At 42.4% G+C, this 27,151-nt stretch overlaps 1 protein-coding gene across 4 annotated transcripts in view; it reads left to right on the top strand.

Annotated features, from left to right (window-relative positions):
- Ltbp1 (latent transforming growth factor beta binding protein 1) overlaps positions 1 to 27,151 on the top strand; it is a 379,031-nt gene that overhangs the window by 316,006 nt on the left and 35,874 nt on the right. For 2 of the 4 annotated variants that reach the window (XM_013354050.2, XM_005367930.3), the window contains 3 exons: positions 793 to 918; positions 20,234 to 20,359; positions 24,219 to 24,362. In XM_013354050.2, the coding sequence (XP_013209504.2) occupies positions 793 to 918; positions 20,234 to 20,359; positions 24,219 to 24,362 (396 nt within the window). The remainder of the gene's footprint in view (positions 1 to 792; positions 919 to 20,233; positions 20,360 to 24,218; positions 24,363 to 27,151) is intronic. The other 2 variants (XM_005367931.3, XM_005367929.3) reach the window with 1 other exon arrangement.

The following is a 27,151-nucleotide window of genomic DNA, read 5'->3' as shown; positions in this document are numbered from 1 at the left end:
GAGAGAGAGAGAGAGAGAGAGAGAGAGAGAGAGAGAGAGAAAGATAGAGGAAGAGAGAGAAAGGGAGAGGGGGGAGGGAGGAGAGAGGAAGAGGGAGGAAGGGAGAAAGAGATTGATAGAGAGAGGGAGAGAAAAGAGAGAGGGAGAAAGGGAGAGAGAGGGAGGGAGGGAGAGAGAAGGAGGGAGAGAGGAAGGAAGGAAGGAAGGAAGGAAGGAAGGAAGGAGGAAGAGACAGCATTCTCATTGATAACTGTTTCTCAGGTTGTTTATTAATATTCCCCAAGGCTCTGCTATGTCTCAAGCAGGCTGATTCTGGATTAAACATTGGAGATGGCTATTTGTATAGGCTGCCATGGTTGAATAGCTACTGCCCATGGGGGTCATGCTAGTCCTCTGCCCCTTCTGACAGTTGGACTTGTCTTGTGGTCTCTAATTGGACAGGTGCTATGGTTTGGCCCCCAAAGAAAAGGTTTTCAGATTTTATCTTTGTAGCCCCCAGCAGCACCTCTCTAGCTATTTTGAGAGGGGAGTAGACAGCACACTACTCAGGGGTTTGGGATCAAATATTAATAGTTAGATGTTTATATGGCAGGGTTTTTTTCCCACACACCTGCTTTTGCTAATTCTTTCTCCATATTTTGCCACCAGCATTTGAGACTACATCTCCTGTCTCTTTGCCCCAAATGTAAATAAATAAATAATAAATAATAGGTTTTCCCTACTGTGTGACTGGTATTAGAGGAAAACAAAATAGATCTCTTTTCAAATATTTGTAACTCTTTTCCATTGCAGACATTAATGAATGCGCACAGCCGGGGCTCTGCGGTCCTCATGGGGAGTGTCTAAACACACAGGGCTCTTTCCACTGTGCCTGCGAACAAGGGTTCTCCATCTCTGCAGATGGCCGCACGTGCCAAGGTAAGAGAACCTGTAGGAAATCCTGTAACTCTGGGAGAGTTGAGAGTGGCTTTCTGTTGATCAGGCAGAAAGGCCCTAAGATGTAATTCATGACTCAAGGCTTCTGTATGTCAAGGTGACCCGTACTGGAAAGCGTAGCCTGGCAGTTCCTGGCATTTACAAGTAAAATAACCCAAGGCTGTGGTGGTGAAAATAACCACAGGCGAGTCCCCTAATCCAGCTACTTTCATGAGTGAAACCAGCCACAGCTGAGAATTCTGGGTGGAACCCATGACATTTTTTTTTCCTGTTTCGATTATCCTTGGTGTAAGTCATCTTGCTTATTCTGTTCATAAACTGCAATGTCCTGCTAGGTTTCTCTGTAGTGTTGGGGATGGAGAGTGTCTGGAATTATACCTCTCCTGTTCTCACCCCTAAGCTCCTCCCTTTCCTTCCTTTCCCCCTTGTATAGGATCCTGCAAAGGTCCATTAGACTGTAAGTAAGACATTTAGATAGCACCAATATCTGTTTGCAGTCTCTTTGTTTCTGCAAGTCACAGCAACAGCTGCTAGTTCTTATGCTCTTTATGATATTGTAGTCTGATAAATGGAAGAATAATCCATCTGAACAGTTTTTAAAGGAAGCTGACATTGCCGTGATCGTAAATCCACTGTATTTTTTTTTAAGATGTAAGTTATTGAAACACGACTGCATTTTGGAGAAGTACCTTGTAAGTAAGTGTTCTATTCTAGGCCTAAAAAAGTACCCGGATTCTTTGCTCTGAAAAAACAATCCTGTTGCAGGAAGAGTCTGCTCTCTTACTAGTACGGCAGTGGAACCCAGCCGAGGACCGGCATCCAGGTTCAGCTGAAACCAATTATTATATTGGGAGGTATAAACTGATCTTATAAAACGGAGATTGTTGAAATTGTTCTCCTGCTGAGCAGACAAAACATGGAGACCAGATTTGGCTGCAACGAGAGAAAGATAGTGCAGGGTGGAGCTGGAGCGACCAGAGCACAGGGTTTGGAAAGAATCCCAAGTAGGGAAAGAGAGGAAGGCGGCATTGTAACGTGGGCGATGGGAGATTTACAAGGAGCTCGGGCTTTGGTGCTTCGTGTTTTACGTTAAGTTTATGTCTGGGGCCCCGCGACTGTAGCCTTTTGAGAAGACACTGCATGAGCTCATGCTTCTTTCTCCGGCTGAGGTCGGTGCTGCCTTGCCTCACACTGACAGGGTAAATTCGCAGCACACCACGTCTCCAGAAAGATGCAGGCTTACTTTTTCCCCTCCCCTCTAAATCACCGGCAGTTAAGTCTTCCTTCCCTGGGATGTGGTACAAGTTGCTACAGCTGGTGGTGGTACCATGATGCTCTGAAAAGGATGCATCGTCTCTGATGCTCCGTGCATCGAAGCTGTTGTTCCAGACAAACAGAGCGAGGGCTAGCGGATTTGTGTGCATTTGCCTTTTAGATGGACTAATTTTTCGTTCATCCTGTACCTTTTTAAACACTGATTTCTGCAAATTGGGAGTTACATAATCGCTCTAATTTGGTTGCGACTCTAATTTGGTTGGTCATTTACTTGGCAAAGGCCTGGTTTTTAAAATGTGTTTTTAGAAAATGTCTAATGCTTTGTAAATTGCTGTGTTTGTAGACTGCTCTCTTTGATATTTGCTCCATACCTCCATATTCCCCAGTCTGGACATTTTACAAGTAATAAAGGGTAATTTTAGAATATTGCACTGATGTATGGTAGTACAACTGATTATTAAACATGTTATTTTTCTTCTTGAATAAGTTCCGTAAAGATTTTGTTTTTAGGGATTAATCCAATACACTCAATTGGTCCAAGTTTTCTTTTGTTGGATTAAGTCTGAAACTTATGGCAATAGTGCTGTCCTCATTCAACCCTTGGCTGTGGCGTAGGACAAAGCCAGCTCATGTGATCAGGGTTTGGCAATGGAGCTAGTGTGCATAGTGTTTGTATTAATGCTGAGAAGTGGTTGGCACCCTTGGTCCCTGTCCATTCACCAACTTGCTTCTGAGCCTCTAATTAAGCAGCTGAAGCCATGTCACTGCTGGCAGCGACACACTTGCTTCAACCAGGGTAGACAAGATAGGAGGAGCACAATGAATTGGGCTTAGCATAACCAAAAGAATACGCGGGACCCTTCCTTGGTCCCCCCAGATCTTGGACAGTTGTCAGTGTCCAGTGTAATGACTAAATCAAGAGGAAGATCTTCAGTCTTAAATGGTTTGAAGCGGCTTGGCCACCTCTGTGGTAAGATGACATCACCAGGCCTTCATCTCCCTTACCTGTGTGTGGTATTTGGGAACAGAAGGTCGAATGTCATTCAAAGCTCAAATGGGGATGAGGAAGAAGATTCCTGAATAATTAGTTATTAGTCATTCATTCACTGAAGTTCTACTGGATGCCTGCATGGTGACAGCCGCTGCTCTGAAGCCACGGTACAAGATAGTTCTTGCCCATACAGAGCCTCTATCGCAGGAGGGGAAGATCAAGATTGAGCAGGGACATATTCTGTAGGATACATTGTTCATTTATATTTGAATCACAGGACATAATTGTGCTTTGTGGATAGATAAATAACTACATGGTGTAGCATGTTCTATATAATGTGATATACATATCGCATTATATACATTATATTGTATGTTTGTACGTGTGCATATACATTGTAAATCCCAGAGTTGGATCTTAGGAAATCACGGGTTAACAGGGCACTTTAGATGGATGCCATCTTATCCTTCCGTGCTGTCTCTTGGTTACAGCTTGTCTTCTTCTGCTCCATTCTTCTCGCTGTGTAACCAGAGCTCTTGTGTGGTGGGTAAAATGGTGGTGAATTTCCTTATTTCCCTTACATCACCCTCTTATAATCCATTTTGCTCTATCCATTTACTTTAAAATTCCCAGTTCTTTTTGCTCTTTAATTTTTTAATTATTTTTTATTGTGAAATTTTAATTTACACAACTGATATTTTGTCATGGTGTTCAGTAGCCAGCTCAGGGCATGGCTTCATCATCATTAGCAGAATGCCTGTGCCCAAAAAGGAGGCAGAAACACTGGTAGCCATCGGACTCTCTTGAACCCTTGGGCAGAAGCCTCGCTGGCTCCCTGACTCTATCATTCTGCCTCTGGCTTCATACCCATCGCATGTCGGGGCTTAATGAGAATTTGTGTTGTAATCCAGTGGCGCTGGGAACATCACATGTCTTTGAAGCTGACTCACATGATAGAATGGCCACACTGGTTTCACAAGAATCCAAATGAGCCAACAAAATAACAAAACACTGGTGATTTGCAGAATGTAGGGATCCTTTCTTCATTGTTTTCCTCTACTGGTCAGCCATGCTATCTGGGCCTCTTCTTCTCTCTTCTGTTGCCATGTGCAACAAACCCTTCCTAAAGTCCCACGGTCCATACGCATTTTCATTCATCCATTCGGCAAGCAGTGTGTTTGTTTTTATCTATTTCATTGCTAGGATTGAAACTTAGGGCTGCACACACACTAAGTAAGCTTTCTACCACAGGGCTATCTTCCTAGAACTCAACATTCAGGAATGCCTACTATAGGCAAATGACAATCCTAAGTACTGGAGCAACTTCACTGACCACCACCCAAAACAGACCTCCATTTCTTTGAGACAATAAACTAATAGTGTAAATGATAAAGCCCGTGAATAAAAGGAATACGTAGAGTTGGGTTTAGGGAACCATGAGATTTAGAGCAAGAAAGGAAGCTGGTGTGATGCTAATGAGGGTGGCAGAATTGACTGTTCTGCTTCTGTAACTAGGTAAATGAAAAAAATTTACTTTGTGTTTGAATTAAAAATCCACATTAAATGCCTCTTAGTTTAAACTGTTCTCTGACTCCTGAGTGACAGAGAACCTTCAGCAAATAGCCAAAGGTTCAAAGTGATGAGCAGAAGGCCTCTACCCTATGCCCAGCGTGAAGAATAAAAACCAAATCAACAGGACATGAGGGTAAGTCCCCATGTAAAGTGTGAACTCTGGCTGAGAGATCTCATTGCACTCCTCTCGTGTATTGGGAGTGCGGAAGGCTGGGGACAGTAGAGGGGAGCAGGGATCTATGGGAAGGATACAACCTCACTGGGAATCTACAATTACTCTTGGAAGCAAGTTCTGCTTTCATAATCGGATGCATGTCTGGCATTACTTTTTTTTCCTATTGGAAAGAAAAGATGAAAGGCTTTTGTTTTAATTCTATGTTCTACTGCTGTGCTCCCACTCCCACCGATAATGACGATACTGTTATTGTCACTTCTCAAACTTGGGACTGAATGTATGATGAATGACTTGTCCCAGTCTTCATGACAATTGTGATACAGATTGAGATCTGCAAGACAGAGCGGGGACATCTTATAACATCTAGCTGGAACTCGGAGGTCTGGAGTTTTCTCCTCAGCCTCCACAAAATTAAATCCTACTGTTAGAGAGCTATAAAGACCCTTCTTGGGTGCTGACTTCAAGTCACTCTTTGCTCACATGCTCATTCAGAAAAAGAAGATGTAGAAGTTCACCCATCACAGACAGCTGGCTTCTGGAAGCTTGTTGATAGGGGTGGCAGCCATGCGAATGACACAAGGTGACTTTAGACCTGTGGCTAATTTTGTCATCGCTGGGCAACTCCACTCTAGAAAATAATGAGCAGGAAGAAAGTTTGCTGTGTGTTTGACCTTAAGGTCCATTTGCTATGCCCAGTATAGCATGAAAGTATAAACCCACTGCCCACAGAACACCAAGGCATCAGTAGCTTTGTGGACCGAAGACTGAACTTCATATCCATCATTAAAGAGAAATATTTCTGAAAGCAATTTAGCCAAGAATGATGTTAAAGTACCCTAACCCAAAATAGATTACATCCTGCTGCTTGGGCAGAAGAATTTCAGGTTTATTTTTTTTAGTCATTCGCAGGTCTGAAACCGAAAGGTCTACTAAGGAAAAACAATTTGAGTGTTTCTTACCTTTGCTGGATGAAAAAAAAGAGGGGGGGTTTAACAAGGGCATGTATTGTCTACCACATGTAGAAAAAAAGGGGAAAAACTCAGACGTTATTCCAAGTAAAGGACATGGGTTCCATTTGTGAGGGTTACTGTTCGTATTCACTCTGCCAGTGAACACGCTTCAGCAAGGGGATGAAGTGATGGTTAACATTTGACTCTTAAAAATATTTGTGCAAATTAAGTGTCATGCTAATTTTATTGACTAGATACAACATGAATATGATAGAGATTTCCAATAAAATTCTTCCTGATTAACAAAAAAAAAAAAAAGAAAATGGATTTTAAGTCATTAGAGAGAGAGAGCGGAGGGAATTTTGATGGAATAAGCTGCCTTCAGGTCTATGGATCCAGATTTCCCCATATGATGCGTGCTCCTAATAGAAGCAGAAGATTTTGGAACTCTTTCTCAGCCTCTTTGCCATCTATTGGCCTTTAAAAGCCCAAAGATAGGCAAAGTCATCCACTCTTTGCTTGCAACCCAATAACAGACATGAGATTATCAAAAAAACAAAGTCAGCAAATGGGAACAGACAAGGCATACCTTGTATGGATGGCCTCATGCACCCTTGGTACCTGGCCTGAGCTACACGTTTTGACCACTCTTCTGGTATAATCTACATTGAGAGGTCTTTGTAGGTCATTGGAAGCTCTTACGAGGTGTTTCCATATTTTCACACTTCAGATCTAAATTGCATTGCTCCACATGTCATGTTAGAAGCAGTTACTCAGGCAGACATCTTGGACTCCCCATGCAAGTAGGCAGGGAATGGGCCCATGATGGCTGGTAAAACAACATTCGCAGTTGTTAGCCGCCATGCGGGGGGCTCCCACTGATCAGACACTACTTCAAGTCCTCAAGCCTTTCTTCTCATTTGACCTCTACAACAAGCCTGTGGGTGGGTTAGGTATTAATTGATATGCTTTTAGATGCAACGATGAGGACATTTATTGTGTTAATAAGGAGTGCAGAGGTCCTCAGCTCTCCTTCCGGGGTCTTCATCCAAATGCTGCACACTCCCAGAGCACTTTGGACCATTTCCTCAGACTTTCTCACCCCTTAGCGAATGCGAATTCCTGTTTCTGCTTTTTCTTCTCCAGTTTCACTCTGTCCCCCTTCTCTGTGCCTGTGTTGCTATCATCACAGCCATTGCAAGACTCTCAGGCCAGGGAGGAGGGGCGGGCCGTTTTCAGTTTTGCCCTCCCTGCCCTTTGGATGCCACTGGGATTACTTAGGGCATAACAGGTACCTGGTGAATGAGTGGTAGGGAGAGTGTTGTCTTTGCTCCATGACACATTGGGAAACCTTTGTAACAAGGTTACCCTGAGCCAAGCATGTTGTGCACGCTCGCAAAGTCTCTTTATCTTGTGAAGCATGTCCCAAGTCATGGTCAGGCACAGAGCAGTTGACAGTGGAGTTGTGGGCTCTGAGTATGGGAACTTGACCTCCAGCTCCTTCTCAGCTGTGTGGCCTGGGTAAGTCATTAAAGCAGCACTACTTCATTTCCCCTGCGACCCAGGTGAGTTGGGTATGTGTTGGCACTATCAGCGCAGACTAGAATCTGGCCCCCAGAGCTTACTCTGTAACTGTGTTGTTATTACTATCTTAGCACTTCTTACACGGGCACTTCAGTTGCTGTCACTTGTTTCCTTTGTTACCTAGAAGTAGGGATATTTAAAACATGTTTAATTTGCATTATCAGTGCTTACAGAATATACATCACTCAGATTATATTGTTGTGGGTGAAATTATTTGGTAGCTCCAGGTCTAGGTCTATGTGTTGATGACTTACTAGCTCTATTTTTAAATCCAAAATTAAAGTCATATATAATATAGCATAGTAATTAATTTTTCTATGATTTTTCTTTTTTAAAAATATTTATTTATTTATTATGTATACAATAGTCTGTCTGTGTGTATGCCTGCAGGCCAGAAGAGGGCACCAGACCCCATTACAGATGGTTGTGAGCCACCATGTGGTTGCTGGGAATTGAATTCAGGACCTTTGGAAGAGCAGGCAATGCTCTTAACCTCTGAGCCATCTCTCCAGCCCCCTATGATTTTTCTTAATTCATCACCTTCTGTGTTTCCCTAAGAATGTCACACAGTCAACTCAACTTTTTCATTCACCACCAAAAGCTTGACATTTCAAATTGTTTCGGTGTCTTAATTGTTATGGAAGTTTTGGCCAGCACTGATGCGTTCTTGCCTGAAGCACTGGGCCTAGTATTTCTAGAGGTATACTGTCTATTTTCTGTGGTTTTATAATTGATCTTTCTTGGCTTTCGATTGGAATATGGAAAGAGAAAAATTAGAATAGTGAGGAAAAAAAAGAAAATTCTTTGGCCGATTTTATGTTGCCTCTGGGGCCTATGTGTCAAAAAGATGAATCTGGGGTTTGATATGTTTGGCCTATGCTAAGGGCTTTCTCCCAGTCCACACTGGCCGCTTAGCCTATGAAGTGGTGTAGCAAAACACAATGTATGCTGTGGCTTGGAATTTGGAATAAGACCTTTATACTCTCAAAGCAAGCTAGTATCAAAGTGTAAAGCTATTAACTGATACATGGGAGATGTAAATGTTTACTAATAGATGTGTTAAGGCAAAGCAATACTGCATTTATAAAACTTATGACAGCATAAAAACACACATGCATAGTCTGTGTGTTTTGTCTCTTGAGAGATGCAGAAAAAGAATCCTATCCAGTTGCGTACAGCTGAAGCACAGGGTGTTTGTTTCCTGGCCTCCTGGAGAGAACTTTCCCTGAACAGCACGGATGTAATTTACAGTGGGACCCATGTACTCCATTTTCCATAATTGTCCTTCATGAGCACCTTCAGGGTAGAAAAGTGGTCTTATATCGAAGGCTTCTTATGTTGTTCTTTTAGATTTTAGAAATATTTCTTTTCCATAACAATTCTAATAGACTTCCCCCTTTCGGTCACTTTTCTAGTTTCATATGCTAGCATCTTAGCCTTGGTGCAAAGAAATAGGAAGAAAATGGCAAATGTGATTTCACATCCAGAAATGTACTTTCTTATTTCTCTGAAGAGATATAGGCAGTGCACTCTATGGGTTTTTTTTTTTTTGGTTTGTTTGTTTGTTTGTTTTGCTTTTTTGAGAAGAAAATCAGTTGGTGGGAGAGTTTACATACGTGTAATCCCAACACTCTGCAGGCTGAGGCAGGAGAATCACCACAAGTTCCAGAAAAGCCAGACGCTGTCTCTAACTAGATAAAAACAAAAACATGGGCTTGTTTCATGAAAAACAACCTTAATTTTTGTGACCTTAATTTTTTTCTTCATTGTCCCAGATACTCAGTTCTGGATCTCTATGTGAAATATCGAGGTTTTGTTGGAAACAGATAGCTGACCAAGCCATGTTTCCCTAGGTTGTGCCCCTATCGCTGCTCTGTAGCTCTGGTCTCTGGCAGGAAGTCCTTGCCAAGCACAAAGTGCGTGCTTTCCAAGCTATTTAATGACACAAACAACCTTTCCAGAAACTGAGCTCGAGCTCTTCAAGCTCCCTCAATGAGGAAAGCCGTTAGGGTCAGACAGCTTCCTCCACTCTCTTGGTCATTCATGGAATGAGCTTGTCAGTTTGGTTTGAAATGTAATCCTGACGTGATGTGTGCTTTTTGTGGATGTTTCTTTTTTTAAGTGAGCCTTGTAAGACTTCATTCATGAGACTGTCCATTCCTGACCTTCTTTGAGTGACATAGAAAGAACCTTCTGTTATTTATCTTATTTCTTTGTCTTTAGTCTACCGGGGATGAAAATGGGGGAATATTTAAACACTTAAAATTTAGGGCTCCTTGGGGTATTTTAAAAAACCCACAAAGTTAAAACCTCACGCATATTTTACCTCTGTATAAATGAGCACTTTCTAACAATGTTTCCTTTTGAATGTCTGAAAAGGTATGCAGAGTAGGGAAGGGCCCAGGACTGGAAGCCACTCTGGGCCTAGCAGGCAACTCCCAGAGAAGCTGGTGCTGACTCAGCTTCAGCATCTCTGAATGAACCACCTAGAAACATGCACAGTCGTGGACAATCAGTGTGTCCAACTCCCACATCCTATGGCATCACAGTCTCAGGCAGTCAGTGTGTCTAACTCCCACATCCTATGGTATTACAGCTTCTGTCTGTTCTGAGTATGTAACTATATTCACCAAGACACTGGTAAAACCCTTCCATGATATTGCTTCATCACTTTTTAGAAGAACTAGACACAGTTGACAACAAGACTCATATACTTCCCCATGACTTGCAGTAGGTCTTACTAAAATACAGTTAAAGCACTAAGATATAGTGTGTCACATATGTAGTCTTTTTCTGGGTTGCATTGTTTTAAATAAGCAAAAAAAATAGCTTGCCTCTACTTTACAGTTAAAAAAAAGGCTTAGGAATGAATTACAATGAACAGGAAGTAATGATCAAGACTACTGTGGTAGAATCCCTCCATGGTCGAACACAGTGTGTGTGCCCCAATACTGTACTCCTGGGAAATGGGGACATGAAAGACCCTTGGAAATCCAGTGTCTCTAGCCTGCAAATGTAGCAATATAAATTAGCCTTTTATAAAGCCTATTTTAAATTTATACTTAAAAGTATAGAATTGGGACTTGAGAGATGGCCCAACTGTTAAGAATGCCTTCTGCTGTTTCCAAGAACCCAACTTCAGTTCCCAGCACCCATGTCAGGCAGCTCACAAATGCCTGTCACTCCAGCTTCAGGAGATCTGATGCTCCCTTCTGGCCTCTGTGGGTACCTGCATGTGTATGGCATATACTCTCACAGACTCACATACACCAGTAAAATTTTTTAAAAGATAGTTTTAAAAGCATGTTTTTTGTAAAGGCACAGCTTAGCTTTTACAGGCTCAGCATACTTAGCAACTGTCCTGCAAGCCCTCCTCTAAACTTCCCAGTGATGTTAAATGATCATGGACCTCCACCCACCCCCCCACCCCCCGAGTCCCACATAACTGGTAGTCATTGTAGTTTATATTGCCTGGCTTTCAACAGCCTCTCAATGGATTTACATAATATCTACTCATCAGTTGCTTCCTTTATTCAATAGTGCTGTTTGCAAACATTAATTTTATTATATGTATCAGCTTATTAATTTTCATGCTACATGTATATTGTGTGGAAACGCAGTAAGTAGGGTGCTGGCTGTCATTTAAGCTGTTTCCTGCATGGTCTCTGTGGTCATACTCTTTCTTGTGGCTGTGACCTTACCCTCTCTGAGGAGTGGATGGAGTTGGAGTGGGAGGAGGAGAGAGAGTAGGAACTGGGATTTGTATGTAAAATAAGAAAAGATTGTTCTTAAAAAATAATTAATTAAAAATAAAAAAATAATTTTACTGCCTTTGAAACAATCATGTCAAATATTTTGTTACATCAACCAGAGAATATAGTACGGTTGCCCTTTTGTAGGTCCTGGGAAAATGGGGTCAGGAGCACGGGGTAGAAGAGATTTTTACCTTGTGGGAGACAGGAAGCAGAGAGAAAGAAACCAGAAGTAGGCCTAGGCAAAACACTTCCAAGGACCATCTTTGTGACTCATTTTCTCCAGGTAGACCTGTCTTCTTAAGTTACTAGACCCTCCTAAGCAGCACCATGGGTTAAGGTGAAGAGTTTGACACACACATCTTCGGTGGGGGACACATATCCAAACCAGAACAATGTTTAAACAGAAACTTACTTGACTGAATATTTCTAGAAGTTTAATCATTTCATTATCATGAGTAATAAATCTGTGTTCCTCCTGAGGGTCTAAAAGCACAAAACCAAGTTAGGAGGCCACTGCAGTGAGCCAGCTGTGAGATGGTGAAACCTCAGTCAAGGTTGGAGCCCAGAGAAGAGAACGGAGACAGAAGCAAGAGATAAAACCAGGGGGACATGGTATTAGATATGGCAAGAGAGAGTCAGAGAGCCCTTCCTCCTTTTCAGGTTAGATCAAAGGTTCTCAATCTGTGGGATGCAACCCCCTTTTATAGAGCTCGCCTAAGACCAGCAGGAAAACACAGTTATTTACATTGCGATTTATAACAGTAGCCAAATTATAGTTATGAAGTAGCAATGAAAGTGATTTTATGCTTGGGGGGGCAGCACAATGTAAAGAACTGTATTAAAGGGCCACAGCATTAGGAAGGATGAGAACCACTGGAATAGATAATCAGGATTCTATTTGTGACTGTGAGGTTGGTTTTCGATGTCTATAACTGCAAGTGAGGAATTGGTGTAGTCTGCCGTGACTGACAAATATCAGAGTTGAGTTTGGCTCAGCTTCTCTGGACCCAAAAGCTGCTTTTAGAAATCAAGCAGGAGTCTAGTCTCTGCATTTTAAAGTAACCACTTGAGTTAATCTCCAAGGGCTGTGTTTCCTAAGGTGAGGGGAGGGATTGGTTAAAGTAAGGCCTCTCATTGGCCAGCCTTGTTTTCTAGACGTCCTGGCCTCTGTCATTTCTTATAGCGTGTCTTAGGATGCTTCAAATAGATTTGTAACCATCAATTCCCCTACAGTTTTTTTTTTTCTCCTGCCCTTCTCTCTGGTTCTTCTATTGGCATGGAAGTCAGACTATACAAAGACATTGGTTTTGCTGTTTTTCTGGCTCGCCCATTTCCCAGAACTAAATTATTATCCATAACACATAAGGACCATATTCTCCAGACCCGTGGACACTGCCAGACCTCAGTGGACCTTTTTAGAAAGGTTCTACAATATCCTATTGTATTGTCTGGGTGCTCTCCAAATCCAGTTTTTAATTTCCTATTGGCTAAATTTTATTTTTTTTCTTCAGGGCTCTGCTCATCTCCTGCTCACTGCTGGCTTTCCTCTATGCTCTGAGAAATACCTTAATCTCCCTTGGGCCAGCAGCCATGCCATTTTAAAATTCCTTTGGGCAAAAATTCTGCTAATGTCTTTCAGTTCCACTTCTTGGCTGGGATTTCCTGTCTTCTGGTCAATCTCTACTCCTTTCAAGAAAGAGTGTGAGGCCTGAGATTCTCCTGCACAGAAGCCCTATGTCCCTTCTAACACAAGGGACCTTTTACGTGACCATTTCCTTAAAATCCTGGCCCCAAATATATCACTTGCAGGTGATCAGGAAGCTCTTAGCTGAAATAGTAGGTCATTTTCCTCAATGAAAAGATGGAAGGACATCCATTCTAGCTATCAGCTTGGGTCTTCCTGAGACCAGCACACCACTGGAGCCTAGTATTTGTTTTTCCAGGAGTCTTTTCAATAAACATCTTCGGAGCCTACAGTGCCTTGGTTTCTAGGTTTCAGTATGATGGTACTTCTTGTGTTAAGACCTGTTTAAGGACAGGAGGTCCTTCCAAACTGCAAGTCAGCAAGCAATGCAAGTGAGTGGCAGACAGTGTGGCCTGATGTGCGTCTTGGCAGTGAACCTGCTCTCTTTGTTAGCCTCAGAGTGTGGTTCACCCATTGCCCAGGAGTCCCGTTTTATAAGCATCCCTGTAAGAGGCAAGCCCGCATGCTGAACAGAGCCTTCAGGATGGAGTTAGAGGCGATCCTCAACAAGGACCAGTCTTTTGCCATCTCCACCACTTACTGTTTTTGTCATTTGACAGAAATCTCACTTCCCTCTCCATGCCTCAGTTTTCTGAGTCTTAAAATAAGGAGGCCACGCTAGATAAAGCTGAAATCTCCTCGAAGTCAGGACACACAATGTGATTCACTCAGTAACACCCTGACAGCATGAAGGGTCTTCATTCCCAACACTGCAGGCACTACGGTGGGTTTGTCAATGGCCACATACCACAAATGGTACTCCCATTCCTACCATCGCCCTCGCTAGACTATCCTAGAGGCAGAAGGGTGGCTCATTTCTGCGACTTTCCCCTAGTAGGTGGAGATGTCTCCCTTGGAAGTAAAAAGGAAAAAGTCTACAAAGCACAGATGTTAAGAGCCTGAGTAAACAGCTTTCTTCTTCATAATTGAGAACAAAGCAAAACTGAAGAATTTGTCTGAAAAAAAAAAAAGACCAAACCACTTTCCCCATGAAATAAACATAAACGCACCTTTCTTGTCTCACACACAAGCTTTTCTGAATGTGGCCCCTAGCGGGACCATTCATGTTTATTATGAATTTCATTGTCAAGTTTTTTGAGGAGAGTATTAATTTTTTGATCGGCATATAAGCTGCCTGGCCCATTCTCTTTCAGAAAGTCATGTTGAATCCTTCGTGCTTTTTTTTTTCTCCTAATTTTACTGTTCGCTTTACCAAAGCAAGAAGATGAAGACTAGGCGACTTTTCTTAACCTCTATTCAGGAATGAAATGAAAGTTGAAGTTCTGTTTTACCACATAGATTTGAAGAACTTTTGGCAGGTTAAGAAAATATATTGACTGAAAAGCTTATAGACACGCAAAACAGGTCAACGGTGGAGACTTTAGAGGTGTGGACTCAACAACCATTGACACAGTTACATCTTCCAACACCAGCCGATGGCAGCTCTAGGAATCCTGCGCTGTGTTCCATTTACCATTCTAATATTTAGAGGTGTCTTTTTGCCGGGGTGGGGGGAGTCAGTTCAGTGGCCTTGTAGGTGGGTGGTATTGTTTTTTAACTTCATTTACATTGACACATCAATATTTACCTGTACTTTTCCCAGTAAAAGTTAAGAAGAGCAGTGCTGCCTGAGGAATTACTAGTTCTTTTATGATAATAGGCTTCATATGTGTGTGTTGATGGCTGAGCAATTACTAGACAATCAATTCCAGTAGATTTACAGCTTTGGGGTAGTATTACTAGTGATAATTCCTAGCGTGGCCCTTACCAGACACATAAGGAAAATTGCTATAGAAATTTTGACATTAAGCAAAGAAAATATGATATTTTGATGACTCAAAAAATTGGTTTCAAGTTCCAAATTCAACCCTGGCAAAAATGGTGTTCATCTATCCAGACAGATAATGTGAAATAGACCTGAAACCTCACGTCATCAAAGAAAGTGAAATATTTTTTTGTAGGCCATTAAAGAACTGAAACAAAGAACTGGGGATCTAGCTCAGTGGGAGAGCTTTGCCTGGCCCTTCTCAGGAGTGAAACCAGTGCTGTCCTTCAGTTAAGCTATTACCTCACCTCACTGTTGAAAACAAGAAACTGCAGAGTTGCACTATATCACTTTTATAAAATATTAATTGTTGAACAGCTCGTCTCCAGCAGGCACTTCACATTCCTTTTCCCTATTCATTCCAGTCCAAACTATTACTCATCTAAACTTGCTTGGTGAATCATTGTTACAGTAAACTGAGTCTGCAAGACGCCCAGTAATTCATAGCCAACGGGGGGGCTTCTTCACCTTCAGGCCAGTTATGCAGTTCCTGTGCCGGTGAACAGTAATAAGAGACCATCATTGGATGAAATTGCATGAAATTAATAAGAAGGGAAGCAAGATATCTAATTTTAAGAATCTGGACTGAGAAGCCAATAGATTTCAAGTAGCCAAATTCCCTGTTTTCCTCTCATTTTAGTAGAGAATCAGTGGCTTCAAGCCTAATACAGGCATAGAAAAATGAGAAACGGCTTGATGCCCATCTCTGGAGTTCTTGAGGGAGGCGTCACAACGGAAGTGCCCCTTAGGCTAGCTCCGGAAGGGTCAGCATGAGTTCCTGAGCAAATGTAGGAGTGGAAGGGTCAGTAAAGCAAGGAGTTTACATGATATCGAGCTCAGTGAGACTTTCTTCTAGTTCACCCATGGGGCTGAAGTTCAGTTGAGAAGGCTGTCTGGGAACTGCGAACACACATGTAGCCAGGAGCCAGATGATGGAAGCCTTGTGCTCCAGTCAAGGAGAGAGGGTGAACATTTTGAGCCGTAGAAGGGCATGGATGGGCTTGCATTTTGCAAAGAGCGCACAGACAGCAGCAGTTAGGCGGAGCGTGGGTTACAGTGGTTCTCAACCTTTGGGTCACAACCCCTTTGGCAGACTTCTACCTCAAAAAAAAATATTTACATTATGATTCAAAACAGTAGCAGCATTACAGTCATGAAGCAGCAATGAAATATAGTTTTATAGCTGGGGGTCAACACAACACGAGAAACTCTATTCAAGGATCGCCGCGTTAGGAAGGTTGAAAGCTGCCGGGTTAGAGGGAGGGGCAAGACCGGAGACGGGGGAAGCCAGCTGGAGTGTAAGGAGTATCCAGAAGGATAAGAGATAGGGGAGGGCTGAAGGGAGTTTCAGAAGGGGAGAGATGGCATTAAGATTTCTGGCAAGGGTGTCTGGGTGGGATTGCTGATGAAGGGTGCATGGGAGACACGGAGCTGTTGTGAGAAGGCACTGAGAGCAAGTTCATTTGTCACTGACGTGACTATTTGGTCTAAGATAAATGTTTCAACAGGACGGAACTCAAGCACCGGGAGAGACTGGGAATCCATCAGCATGTAAATGGTAACTGGAGACTTGCTGAACTTACAACCCCTAAAAACCTGCGGTGCGAAGAACAACATAATCTCTTTGACAGATGCCCACTTCAGGAAGTCCAGAGTTAGCGGTGGCCAGTGTTAAGTGAGTCAATGTCAGGAAAGAATTCCTCCTCAAGGTTGCAATCAGTAAACCAGCTGTAATCTCAGCTGTGTGGGGCGTTCAGATCAGTCCAACCAATGTGCTGCAGTAGACGCCATGAGGACAGCAAACCAGCTGTAATCTCAGCTGTGTGGGGCGTTCAGATCAGTCCAACCAATGTGCTGCAGTAGATGCCATGAGGAAGATTTAGATGTGAAATCTTTGTACTGGGCTTTCTATTCAAGTTCAGATGGAAAGGAAGAGTGGAATGAGAGAGAATGCTCACCCATTATCAGGTAGAGGATTCAAGGTCTCTTTTTAAATTCAACTGTAAGCTTGATCAAGATTATGGCAGAAAATCAAATAAAAATAGGTAAGAATAAGAAGTGTACTTGGGGGAAGGATTGTGGTTGAAGATGAAACCTTTGACCCCAAGGACTCTGGTCTTTGGAGCTTAGCGTCTAGGAGGGTAGACGGGGAAGCCTAGCATGCAGTAGATCCCGGGAATTCTGAGCTCTGTCAGGCATCCACCTACATGGAAGGTAGAAAAAAGATAATGCGGAACCTGGAAAGAGTGTTCAAGGTGTGGGTGTTCCCCAGACTTAGAGGGCAATGGGGGCTGACCTGGGCTTCGGGTATAAGGGGTGCCTCTTTGCAGCATCTGTGTTTCAGAAGGACAAAGTTCCGGAGATTGTAGGTCCCTGGGGAGGAAGCACGATAATGATGGTGAGGGTTGTCATACATCTTATGTTCCCCAGTCAGTGCTTTGTGGATGCTTCTTTAATCTTCATAGACATTGTTGGAACATACTGATAATGTGTACCTTTGCGATTGTTTTTGTACACTGGTAAAGTGTGTCCTTGAGTTCTGTGCTCTCAAGTTCAGCTAACAGTAGATCTCAAAATACTTGAAAAAGTCCCATCTGAGCTGAGTGCATTCAGACCATCCTCTTGCTTTTAGTCCTTAAACAATATAGTACAACAACTGTTTGTATAGAATGTACAATACATTGGGTGTCACAGGGAGTCTGTGGGATGAGCTGGGGATGGTAGCTCATTGGTAGAGTACCTGGCTGACCTTCATGAGGTCCGGGAATCTATTGCAACACTAAAAAAAAAGAGAAGGTCTTAAAAATATGGGGGTGGGGTGGGGTAGAGGGATGACACACTGGTTGAGAGCTCTTGCTCTGCAAATGATCAAATGATGATTGATTCCTGACATCTTCATGGTAACTCATAACCACTGGTAACTCCATTTCCAAGGGGAACCAACACCTTCTTCTGGCATCTATGGCCACCAGGCCCACTTGTGGTACACATATATCCATGTAGGCAAAATACCCATGCACATAAAAGTAAATAAATCTAAAACATTAAATTTAAGTATATGAGAGGATGTGTGGATATGTGTAGGTTATTTGCAAATACGATGCTAGTTTCTATAGAGGAAGCGGGCATCCTTGGGTTTGGAAACTAATCGCTCACATAAGCCGAAGAGTGGCTGCATCAGGAAATAAGGTGGGAGTGTAGACAACGCTAACAAAACATTTTGCATTCATGCCAGAGAAAAGTGGCAGATGGAGGTGAGATCAAGAGAAAGATTTTCCAAACTATGTTAACACTTCAAAGGCAGTGAGGGGAGGAGCAGGGAGGAGAGTAATTGAAGATGCTGGAGAAGGATGCAGAGGTGGACCAGCATGAGCACAGACCAGTCAGGATGAGAAGGACCCAGCTTTGAAAGTAGAAGGGACGGCTTTCATAGAATTGAGAAAAAATAAGGAAACTTTGATTTAATAACTTACATGTTTCAATCAAAATATGAGGTAGTCTGACTTTCTTCCTGATAATATCAGTATCTGACAATCTGGAAAGGAAATAAGAAAATTTGTTGGATAAATCTTCTTCGTCTTCTATCACGCATCTTACAACTTAATTTTACGAGCTTTAGAACTGAAATGGTCAATCTTACTAATGTCAACTCCTCCAAAACTAAATCCTGGTATGTGTTGTTTAATTCTCACATTTCCTTTGTTATTTGTACCTAATATGCTGATTTATCATGAAAATAAAATTTTTTTCATGTATATTTCTTAAATGTTTCTCCAAAACCCTGTATTTGGGGGACTGTTGTGTTCTGAGGTAGAAAGAGCAGAAAGCTTGGTAGCTGGAAGCGTGCATGATAACTAATGAAAAAGTGGGTAGGGAAGGACCGTGGAGATGGTCCCTAGAAAGATAAAGAGGGACTCTAGCTAGAAGTCTGTTGTAAACATGACATTTATAGGAACATGTTAATTATTGTGATGTAGGTAATCCTGTGGGGTAACTGGCATTTGGGATCTTGAGGAGCTGTAACCTAGTGACACATAGGTTTTCCCATGAGTAACAGGGCTCATCAGATTCTCCCTCAATCATAGGAATCTATAGGGCTATGTAAACCACTGTTTTCTCCCTCCTACGACTCTACAGTTAGAGCTATCATTAGCATTTACTGTATTCCCCCCAAAGTGGCTATGAAAAGTGCATTGAGGGGGCTGGAGAGATGGTTCAGTTGTTAAGAGCACAGGCTGCTCTTTCAGAAGATCCAAGTTTGATTCCCGGCACCCACATGGTGGCTCACAAGCATATGCAACTCCAGGTTTGGGGAACTTGATGTCGTCTTCTTGCCTGCATAGGTACTGCATCCACATGGTACACATGCATCCACACAGGCAGAAACTCTTATACATGTGAAAGTAAAGAAGCATCTTTTCAAAAACTGTATTGAGATTCCATGTTCCCAAGTCAGAAAGGCCATGCATGGTCAAGAAAACAAATACCGAATAACAGGAAGAATACAAAGGGTGAAGGATGAAGATTCTTTCTACACTGCCAGGGAGAATATAAGCTAGCCCAGCTGCTGTGAAATCCATGTGGAGATTCCTCAAAAATAGAACTATATGACCCAGATATAATGATTCCTTGTACACCCAAAGGGTCCTAAGTCAACACATGACATATTTGGACATCCATGTTTATTGCAGCACAAGTCACAATGGCCAAGTCATGCAACCAGCCTGGATGTCCGTCAGCAAATGAATGGCAGAAAATGTGGTGTATATACACAATAGAGTTTTGTTCAGCCATAAAAAGAAGGAAATTATGTCATTTTCATAAGTAGGTGGAGCTGGAGATTGTTGTGGTACCTAAAATAAGCCAGATTCAGAAAGAAAAATGCCACATATTTTTTCTCATAGGCCGAATCTATATATTTTTAAGTAGAAGAACTGGAGATAGACAAGGGTACTTGAGAAAGGGTTGTGGGAGGGTGGATATGAACCAAGAGTATGATATGCATACATGGCATTGTTAGCAGGAGGCCCATTCTTTTCCATAATGATGATATAGCATCCAAAAAGAAAGAAGTTCCTAGAGGCGACAGCACTTTCCCCTGTAGGAAAATAAAGCTGTCTCTGGAAATAAAGACTAGAAAACATTTAAGAAATACTGACCATGGCTAATTGTGGCAGTCATTTCAGCGAGAAAATATTTCCTGAGGACAAGTCAGAGTTTTCTCATAGACCCCAGTAGTTTAGCTACTAACCCATTTTCATCAAAACATTTTATTAACATGTACGATGTTTTTAAGGTTCTTTTTGTATGGACATGATTTTCCTGTTAATCATGATATAACAGAGCGCCTTTCCTTATCCATTCCATGCCTGGCGTTTGTCGGTCTGAGTTTATTTCCTGTCTGATGTCCCGTGTCTCTTTTGCAGATATTGATGAATGTGTAAACAACACTGTGTGTGACAGCCATGGGTTCTGTGACAACACAGCTGGCTCTTTCCGCTGCCTCTGTTATCAGGGCTTTCAGGCCCCACAGGATGGGCAAGGGTGTGTGGGTGAGTTTTCGGTTTTCCTTCTGTTTCCTCCCCTCATCGTGTTCCATGTATCTTTTCCAACAGAAATGAACATCATCACAAAGAGGCGAATTCAAGCAGGAAACTTTTCACTGTGGTTTGATTTTTTTAATCATAGGATTTGAGACTGTGAAAATTTATGTGCTTTGGCCTCTGAAGGGGACGGGGACATCAAGAGAGAAGTGTGAGTTATTTGGGGCCATTTTAAAGGACAGTGTGAATCTGAGTAGTCTCTTGTCCCCAGGTAATGAAGTCTGCCGTGGGGTACAGCTTGCCCATCTTTGGCACACACCTCATTAAGCAGCACGTTTAAGGAAAGTACTGGCACAAGCTTCCATTTCCGGGAATGACACCAGCACAATAATGCTTCCGACTGTGCAACTGCTATGGGATGGACAGGGCCAGGAAAGCTCCCATGCTATAAGATGTCCCAGAATGTAGTCCAACACAGATTCATAGAGGAGTGCTCATAGCTCATATTTCATATTCTGATCAGCTGTGATTTGTGTAAACTTGTTATGAAACACGCTTTCTGTTAAAGCAGTTTTATAGGGAAAGGAGGGAGAGGGAAGTTACAGAATCTCCAGCTTCACACATTGGTGTGGGCTTCCCCTCAGTTATGCTGTGAATACCATTGGTTAATAAAGAAGCTGCTTTGGGCCTATAGCAGGGCAGAATATAGCCAGACTAGAAAAGATATATAGAGAAAGTAGGCAGAGTCAGAGAGAAGCCATGTAGCTGCCACAGGAGACAGACACCAGATGCCAGATGGAACCTTACCGGTAGGCCACAACCATATGGCAATACACAGATGTATAGAAATGGGTTAATTTAAAATATAAGCGCTAGCCAATAAGTGTGAACTAATAGGGCAAGTAGTGTTTTAATAATACAGTTTTCTGTGTGATTATTTTGGGTCTGGGCAGCCTGGAAACGAAAGAGTGGCCTCTGCCAAAAATACATTATGCAACTTTTTCTTTATTCTTCTGAATAGAGAGAAAAAGCTGTGTTTGCCACAAGGCAGGTGCCCTTTAAGGCAAAAGCAATGACTAACTTGCTCTGGCATTTGCCAGTCAAGCACTAGTTCACTTACCATCCGGATCCAACCTGGATGGCAAAGCTTACAGAAGCTTGAACTGTAACTGATTTTCTGGTATTCATGATGGAAAGTCAGTTAATCCCTAATTACAGAAAAATAGTCAGGAAGCAGCCATGTAGTTTCCACAAATTCACATAAACAAAATGCCGAATCAAAAACTACACATCACTGTTAAAGAATTACACGGAAGTATAAATGCTCAACAATACAGCTAAGAGCGTCCTATGAGACTAGGGTGAATGTAGATGGGCTGGTACTGCAGGCCTGTCTTCCCAGCTGTTCTGGAGGATGAAGCCCGCGGATTTCAAGTAAATTCAAGGCCAGCTTCAGTAACAACAAGACCATGTTTCAAAATCAAAATTTAACAAAGAAATATAGTTTAGCAGTGGAACACATACCTAAAATATAAGAGAACTGTGTATGCCCAGTCCCCAGTACCAGTAAAATAATAGTGGAGTTTGTTTATGTTTTGACTCACAGGCCTTGATGTGAGTCTTACTTTCCTAGCTCCACACTTTCCTAGCTCCACACAGCATTCCTGTGCCCATGACATTAGGCTGCTTGTGGTTGAACACACCACTGGTCACTTGCTGCCTATCACTTGCTTCTTCCGCAGTAGTTAATCTCCCCTGGGCATAACATTTGACCTACTGCAAGTGCTCTGTATGTGCTGTTTGCTTGTTCATACTGGAATATCAGTTGCTGACTCCCCAGAGCTCCAAAGCCCCTGCTTACCATTCATTCTGAAAGGACAAATATGTATGCCTGAACCATATTGATTTTCCAGTCTGGCACATAGAACACCCCCTTACAGAATGGATGTTGGCTGCTAGTTTGATAAGCTCAATAAATATCATTTTCTTGGTTTTTTTAAATCATTGTTTAAGAGATATTAACTGGGGACTATTAAATGCATTGGCTGCTCTTATACAAGACATGGGCTCAATTCCAGCACCCACATGGTGGTTCACAACCATTTGTAACTCTAGATATTTGACACCCACTTCTGGCCTCTGAGGGCACCAAGCATGTACATGGTGCACAGACATACATGCAAACAAAACATCCATACACATAAAATAATAATGATAAAAATTTTAAAAAGAGATGTTGACAGAATACTTACTGAAAGTGCTTCTCCTCAAAGAACATTACATAGCCTTTCAGAGGTGAAATCGTGTATCTGATCTCTGACTGTGCTGTTTCCTCTTACTTGGGCCTGTTCCCATCTCCCATTATCTGTTCATCATTCGGATCTAGGTTCAAATGACATTTCTCCAACATACCCCCTCATGGAAGAATCAGTACTACACACTTCTTCAGAGGTCTTTCCTTTAATTCCCAGCATTCCCTAAAGCCTATGAGATTTCCTTACTTATTTCTCTGACTTAGGTAACTTCTATAAAGGCGGGCGCTGGGCCGGCCTGACTCAAGGTCATACCTTCACATGGGGATGTGCATGAGTAAGCTAAAACATACCTCTTGATCAAATGAATGCGGCCTAGAGGGAGAGCTTGCGACAGCCATGTTGCTGGTATGCGCTGGAAAGTAGAATCTCATTTGATATTACATACTTAAAATTAGCAAATGTGAACCAGCCAATTTCTAAAGTCAACTTTTCTGATGGAAAGTATGACTGTGTTGATTAAAGACTTCACTTCCACATTGCTTTACAAGTGAAACCCAGGTTATTGGGTTTATATCTGCCTATGAACAAGTGAAGTGGAAAAGCTAGGTAGAAGTCTGAAACTTCAAGATTCACAAACCTGTCCAAAAAACAACAGAAAGCAAAGCAAACTCAGTATACAAGGAAAAACAAGATGTTTTCCCCACTCCTGGGTGAGTTGTCTAATTGCTCACATTTTTAAATTTATTAAGATTTTTCAGGGTATGATTATGAAAGCTGGTATGTATATTGTTAATGAAGAAGAGAGGGGAGCATTTCAGAGTTGGGTGGATGCTTTCCAGACTGAGGAAGTCACCAGTAAAACTTTTGAGGAACAGAAAGGTAAATGGTACCATTGGACAAAGTAAGATGAATAAAGAGCCTTTGTTTGTGGCCTATGAACTTCGGATTTGCATTAAGCAAATCTTTTGACTTTGCTTTAATTCTATGGATTTACATATACAAAGGAAACATTCATCAAGGGAGAGGTTACACTGGGGACATCGAAAGACTAAGAAAAGACAGTGGAATTGATCACTAGTTATTGGACCAGTCGGCTTTACCAACTAAACGAATGTTCCCTGACAAATATTCACTTGTGCCCAGTGAGTCAAAGTTCTATTGTTAATTTAGGCTGAAATGTATTTTCCAACATGTAAGTATGTTTTAAAAGCTTACATCTTAAATCTAAGTTTGGATCACCCAAGTGCCGATGCTTCTGGTTTTCCCTCGAATGACGATACAGGAGTAGAATTCTGGCTCCTTTGTGTGTTCATGTGCCGACAAGGAAGAAAGACAGTGCTGGATAATCAAAGGGCTCACACTACACTCCCAGTGAGATCCCAGGCTGTTCCTTAAAACTAGAGTTGAGAACATGGTCCGCGTGTTTGCACCATCCTTTCATCCAGGCCAAGTTGTCCAGCTCTGCCTGCAGGGGTCCTTTCCCGGGAAGGACGAATTCAAGGGCTCCCTGGAGATCAGCTCATTTCCAGCAGCCACTGCTGGCCCTGGCACAGCTGGTAGAGCTGTCAGGAGAGACCCGCACGTCTTACGTGGTCTGTGTTTTTTTTTTCCAGATGTGAACGAATGTGAGCTGCTCAGTGGTGTATGCGGGGAAGCTTTCTGTGAAAACGTGGAAGGGTCCTTCCTGTGTGTGTGTGCGGATGAAAGCCAAGAATATAGTCCCATGACTGGGCAGTGCCGTTCCCGGGTCACTGAAGGTGAGTCGTGGAGGCACCATGCGGGGGTTGGAGGGTGTCTCTTGAGAAAGGACTGACCCAGGCTTAGGATGTGAGTAAGACAGACATGTCCTGACATAATTCTGCCTCTAGAAGTGTCCTAGTTAGAGAGTTACTAGCACTGTGATGAGACCTCGTGACCAAAGCAACTTGGGGAGAAAGGGATTTGTTTCAGTTTACACTTCCAGGTAGCACTCCATCAGTGTGGGAAGTCAGGACAGGAACTCAGACAGGGCAGGAGCCTGGAGACAGGAGCTGATGCAGAGACCAGAGAGGAGTGCTGCTTATTGGCTTGCTCTTTATGGCTTGCTCAGCCTGATTTCTAGTGGAGCCCAGAACCACCAGCCCAGGGGTGGTCTCACCTACAATGGGTCAGGCCTTCCTCCCATCAATCACTAATTAAGAAAATGCCCTACAGACTTGCCTACAGTTGGCCACTCCTCTGGAGGCATTTTCATAATCAAGATTCCTTCCTCACAGACGACTTCAGTTTGTGTCAAACTGACATAAAACTAGCCAGCACAGGTAGCTTCCATGCTCTCTCTATGCTATATCAGCAAAATGAGGATGCAGGTGGTGGGTGTTAGGGTTAAGTGGCCTCTGGTGTTCTTTCCAGCAACACCATAGGTAAAGGATTCAGAATGCTGAGGACATTTGCCGAGCATTGCCTAATAGCTAGGATGCCATCAGCTAGTGTCTAACATGGCTTCATCTCACCAAGTTACATCAGCCTCCTCACTTGGCCCTTGGGGAGACTTGTCTGTCACTTCACTAAATAAAAAGCAGCAGAACGGGCCACACAGGGTCTACAGAGACTTCCACTTGGAACCCTTGAGGCTTTTTCCAGCAGTTGGCCTAGAGAGTTGCTATGTTTACATTTGTTTAAAATTTGATTTAGGCCATGTTGTCACTGAATAAATTGAAATGAGAGCTGACAGCCTTCCAGATAAATGAGTCACCTTTCAGATTGTAGGTCATTCCTTTAGTTGGTTCCATGGAGCTGTAACTTAGTTGTGTGTGAGGTTTTTTGTTTGTTTTGTTGTGTTTCTTATAAAGCAAAAGATCAAGCAGTCCCTTGTGAGCCAAATAAAATGGCACTTAGGCTATTTTACTTTCTGGTTAAATCTCAGTGCTATCCATCCTCCCATTAGAGAGTTCACTATCATGTATAGGAGACAAATGTTCTGTGTAAAAGAACTATTTTTGTAAGTCATGGGGAGTGACGTATGCCGGTATTTTTATCCATACATTTTTCTCAATGATCAAACGTGGAAAGGGAAGGGGTACAGAATTAATTGGACACTAATTTAAACATGTCATTTGAAGGGAAGGTGGCAGGTTATCACTGAGAGAGGGTTGCTGTTCGTTCCAGTAACCACCCCATGACACCTACATGGCAAAGGCTTTTACTTAGTTGTACCTTCAGTACCAAAAACCAAAATGAAACTCTGGCAGGCCTTAAATAACCACATCACCTTTTTCTTCTCTGTCCTTGGTTCCATTTCCAGAGTGATGCCTTACCCACATTTTTATTTGAGATGTATTAACATAGCACATCATAATATTATAGCATTATCCATCTCTATTAAGGTTGGTAGTCATGCTAAAGGCAAATGCACATGGTACAATATTAAATTTAAAAATAAGGCATTCCAATGATGTTGCTCTATAGAGAGAGAGGGCAAGAATATATGAAGAGATGGTCATAGGCCTTTCTGGAAATTTTAGAGAATTTCTCTAAAATTATCTGTAATGTTTTAGGTGGGAAAGCCGGAGTCTAGTCCACTCACCTCTTCTTAGCTATGTAAATGTGGTCATCTCAACATCTGGGTGTTTGTGTTTAGGGTTCTCACTTACAAAATAGGGTGAGATGTTTCATTTACTTCCCAGAGCTCTGTGAATTTTGAGTGAAATCATGTAGGCAGTGTCATTTGTGAATAGTAAGTCAGTGTGGAGTGTTACAGTCAGCTACATCTCAGACATATGAGTGAAATCGACTTCCCTGTGTGGTCTGTTCTTAAAGAGTGATCTTTTTAACTACAGTTGGTTTTGCTAGAATGTTTTAATGGCGTCAAGAAGTGATTCATTTATATGACATTAGGGTACATGTCTAGACCATAAAATTTGCTTTTTTTTTTTTTGAGCCAGAGTTTCTTGGTATTTTTTTCTTAAAAGTATTTTCTTTTTCATGTGTGTGTGTGCACATGCACACATATTCTTGTGTATAGGTACAAGGTTGATGTGAAGAATCATTTTCCATTGCTCTTACATCTTATTCATTGAGGTAGGGTGTCTTGTTAGCTGGCTCATCCTGGCGATCCCCAGTTCCACTTTCTGAGGTTAAAACTACAGGTTACTCACTATTTGGGTTCTGGGATCCTGACCTAGACTCCCAAGCTTGCCTGGCAAATGCTTTAATTACTGAATGATCACCTCAGCCTCTGGTGCCTCTATGGTGGCTCACTGACTCTGCCTTCTTTCTCCCAGCATTCAGTTTAGTTTTCCCCACCTACCTCTATTCTGCCCTGTTCAGGCCCAAGACATCATACAGAGGGGAATCCCCCATCATGCTGCCATGCCCAGCTTTTTATGTGAGTTCTCCACACCCACACTCAGTTCCCTGCGCTTGCACCACTTAACTGACACACATCTCCCCAGGCCCACCCACTTTGTTACTTTCTAAGTCATAGTATCTTCTTTCCTTCCTTCCTTCCTTCCTTCCTTCCTTCCTTCCTTCCTTCCTTCCTTCCTTCCTTCCTTCCTTCCTCTTC

Source organism: Microtus ochrogaster, unplaced genomic scaffold, assembly GCF_000317375.1.
Source record: "Microtus ochrogaster isolate Prairie Vole_2 unplaced genomic scaffold, MicOch1.0 UNK26, whole genome shotgun sequence".
In the NCBI taxonomy this organism is placed as follows: Eukaryota; Metazoa; Chordata; class Mammalia; order Rodentia; family Cricetidae; genus Microtus; species Microtus ochrogaster.
The sequence above is the reverse complement of the archived record's forward strand: the minus strand, read 5'-3'. Positions and strand labels throughout refer to the sequence as shown.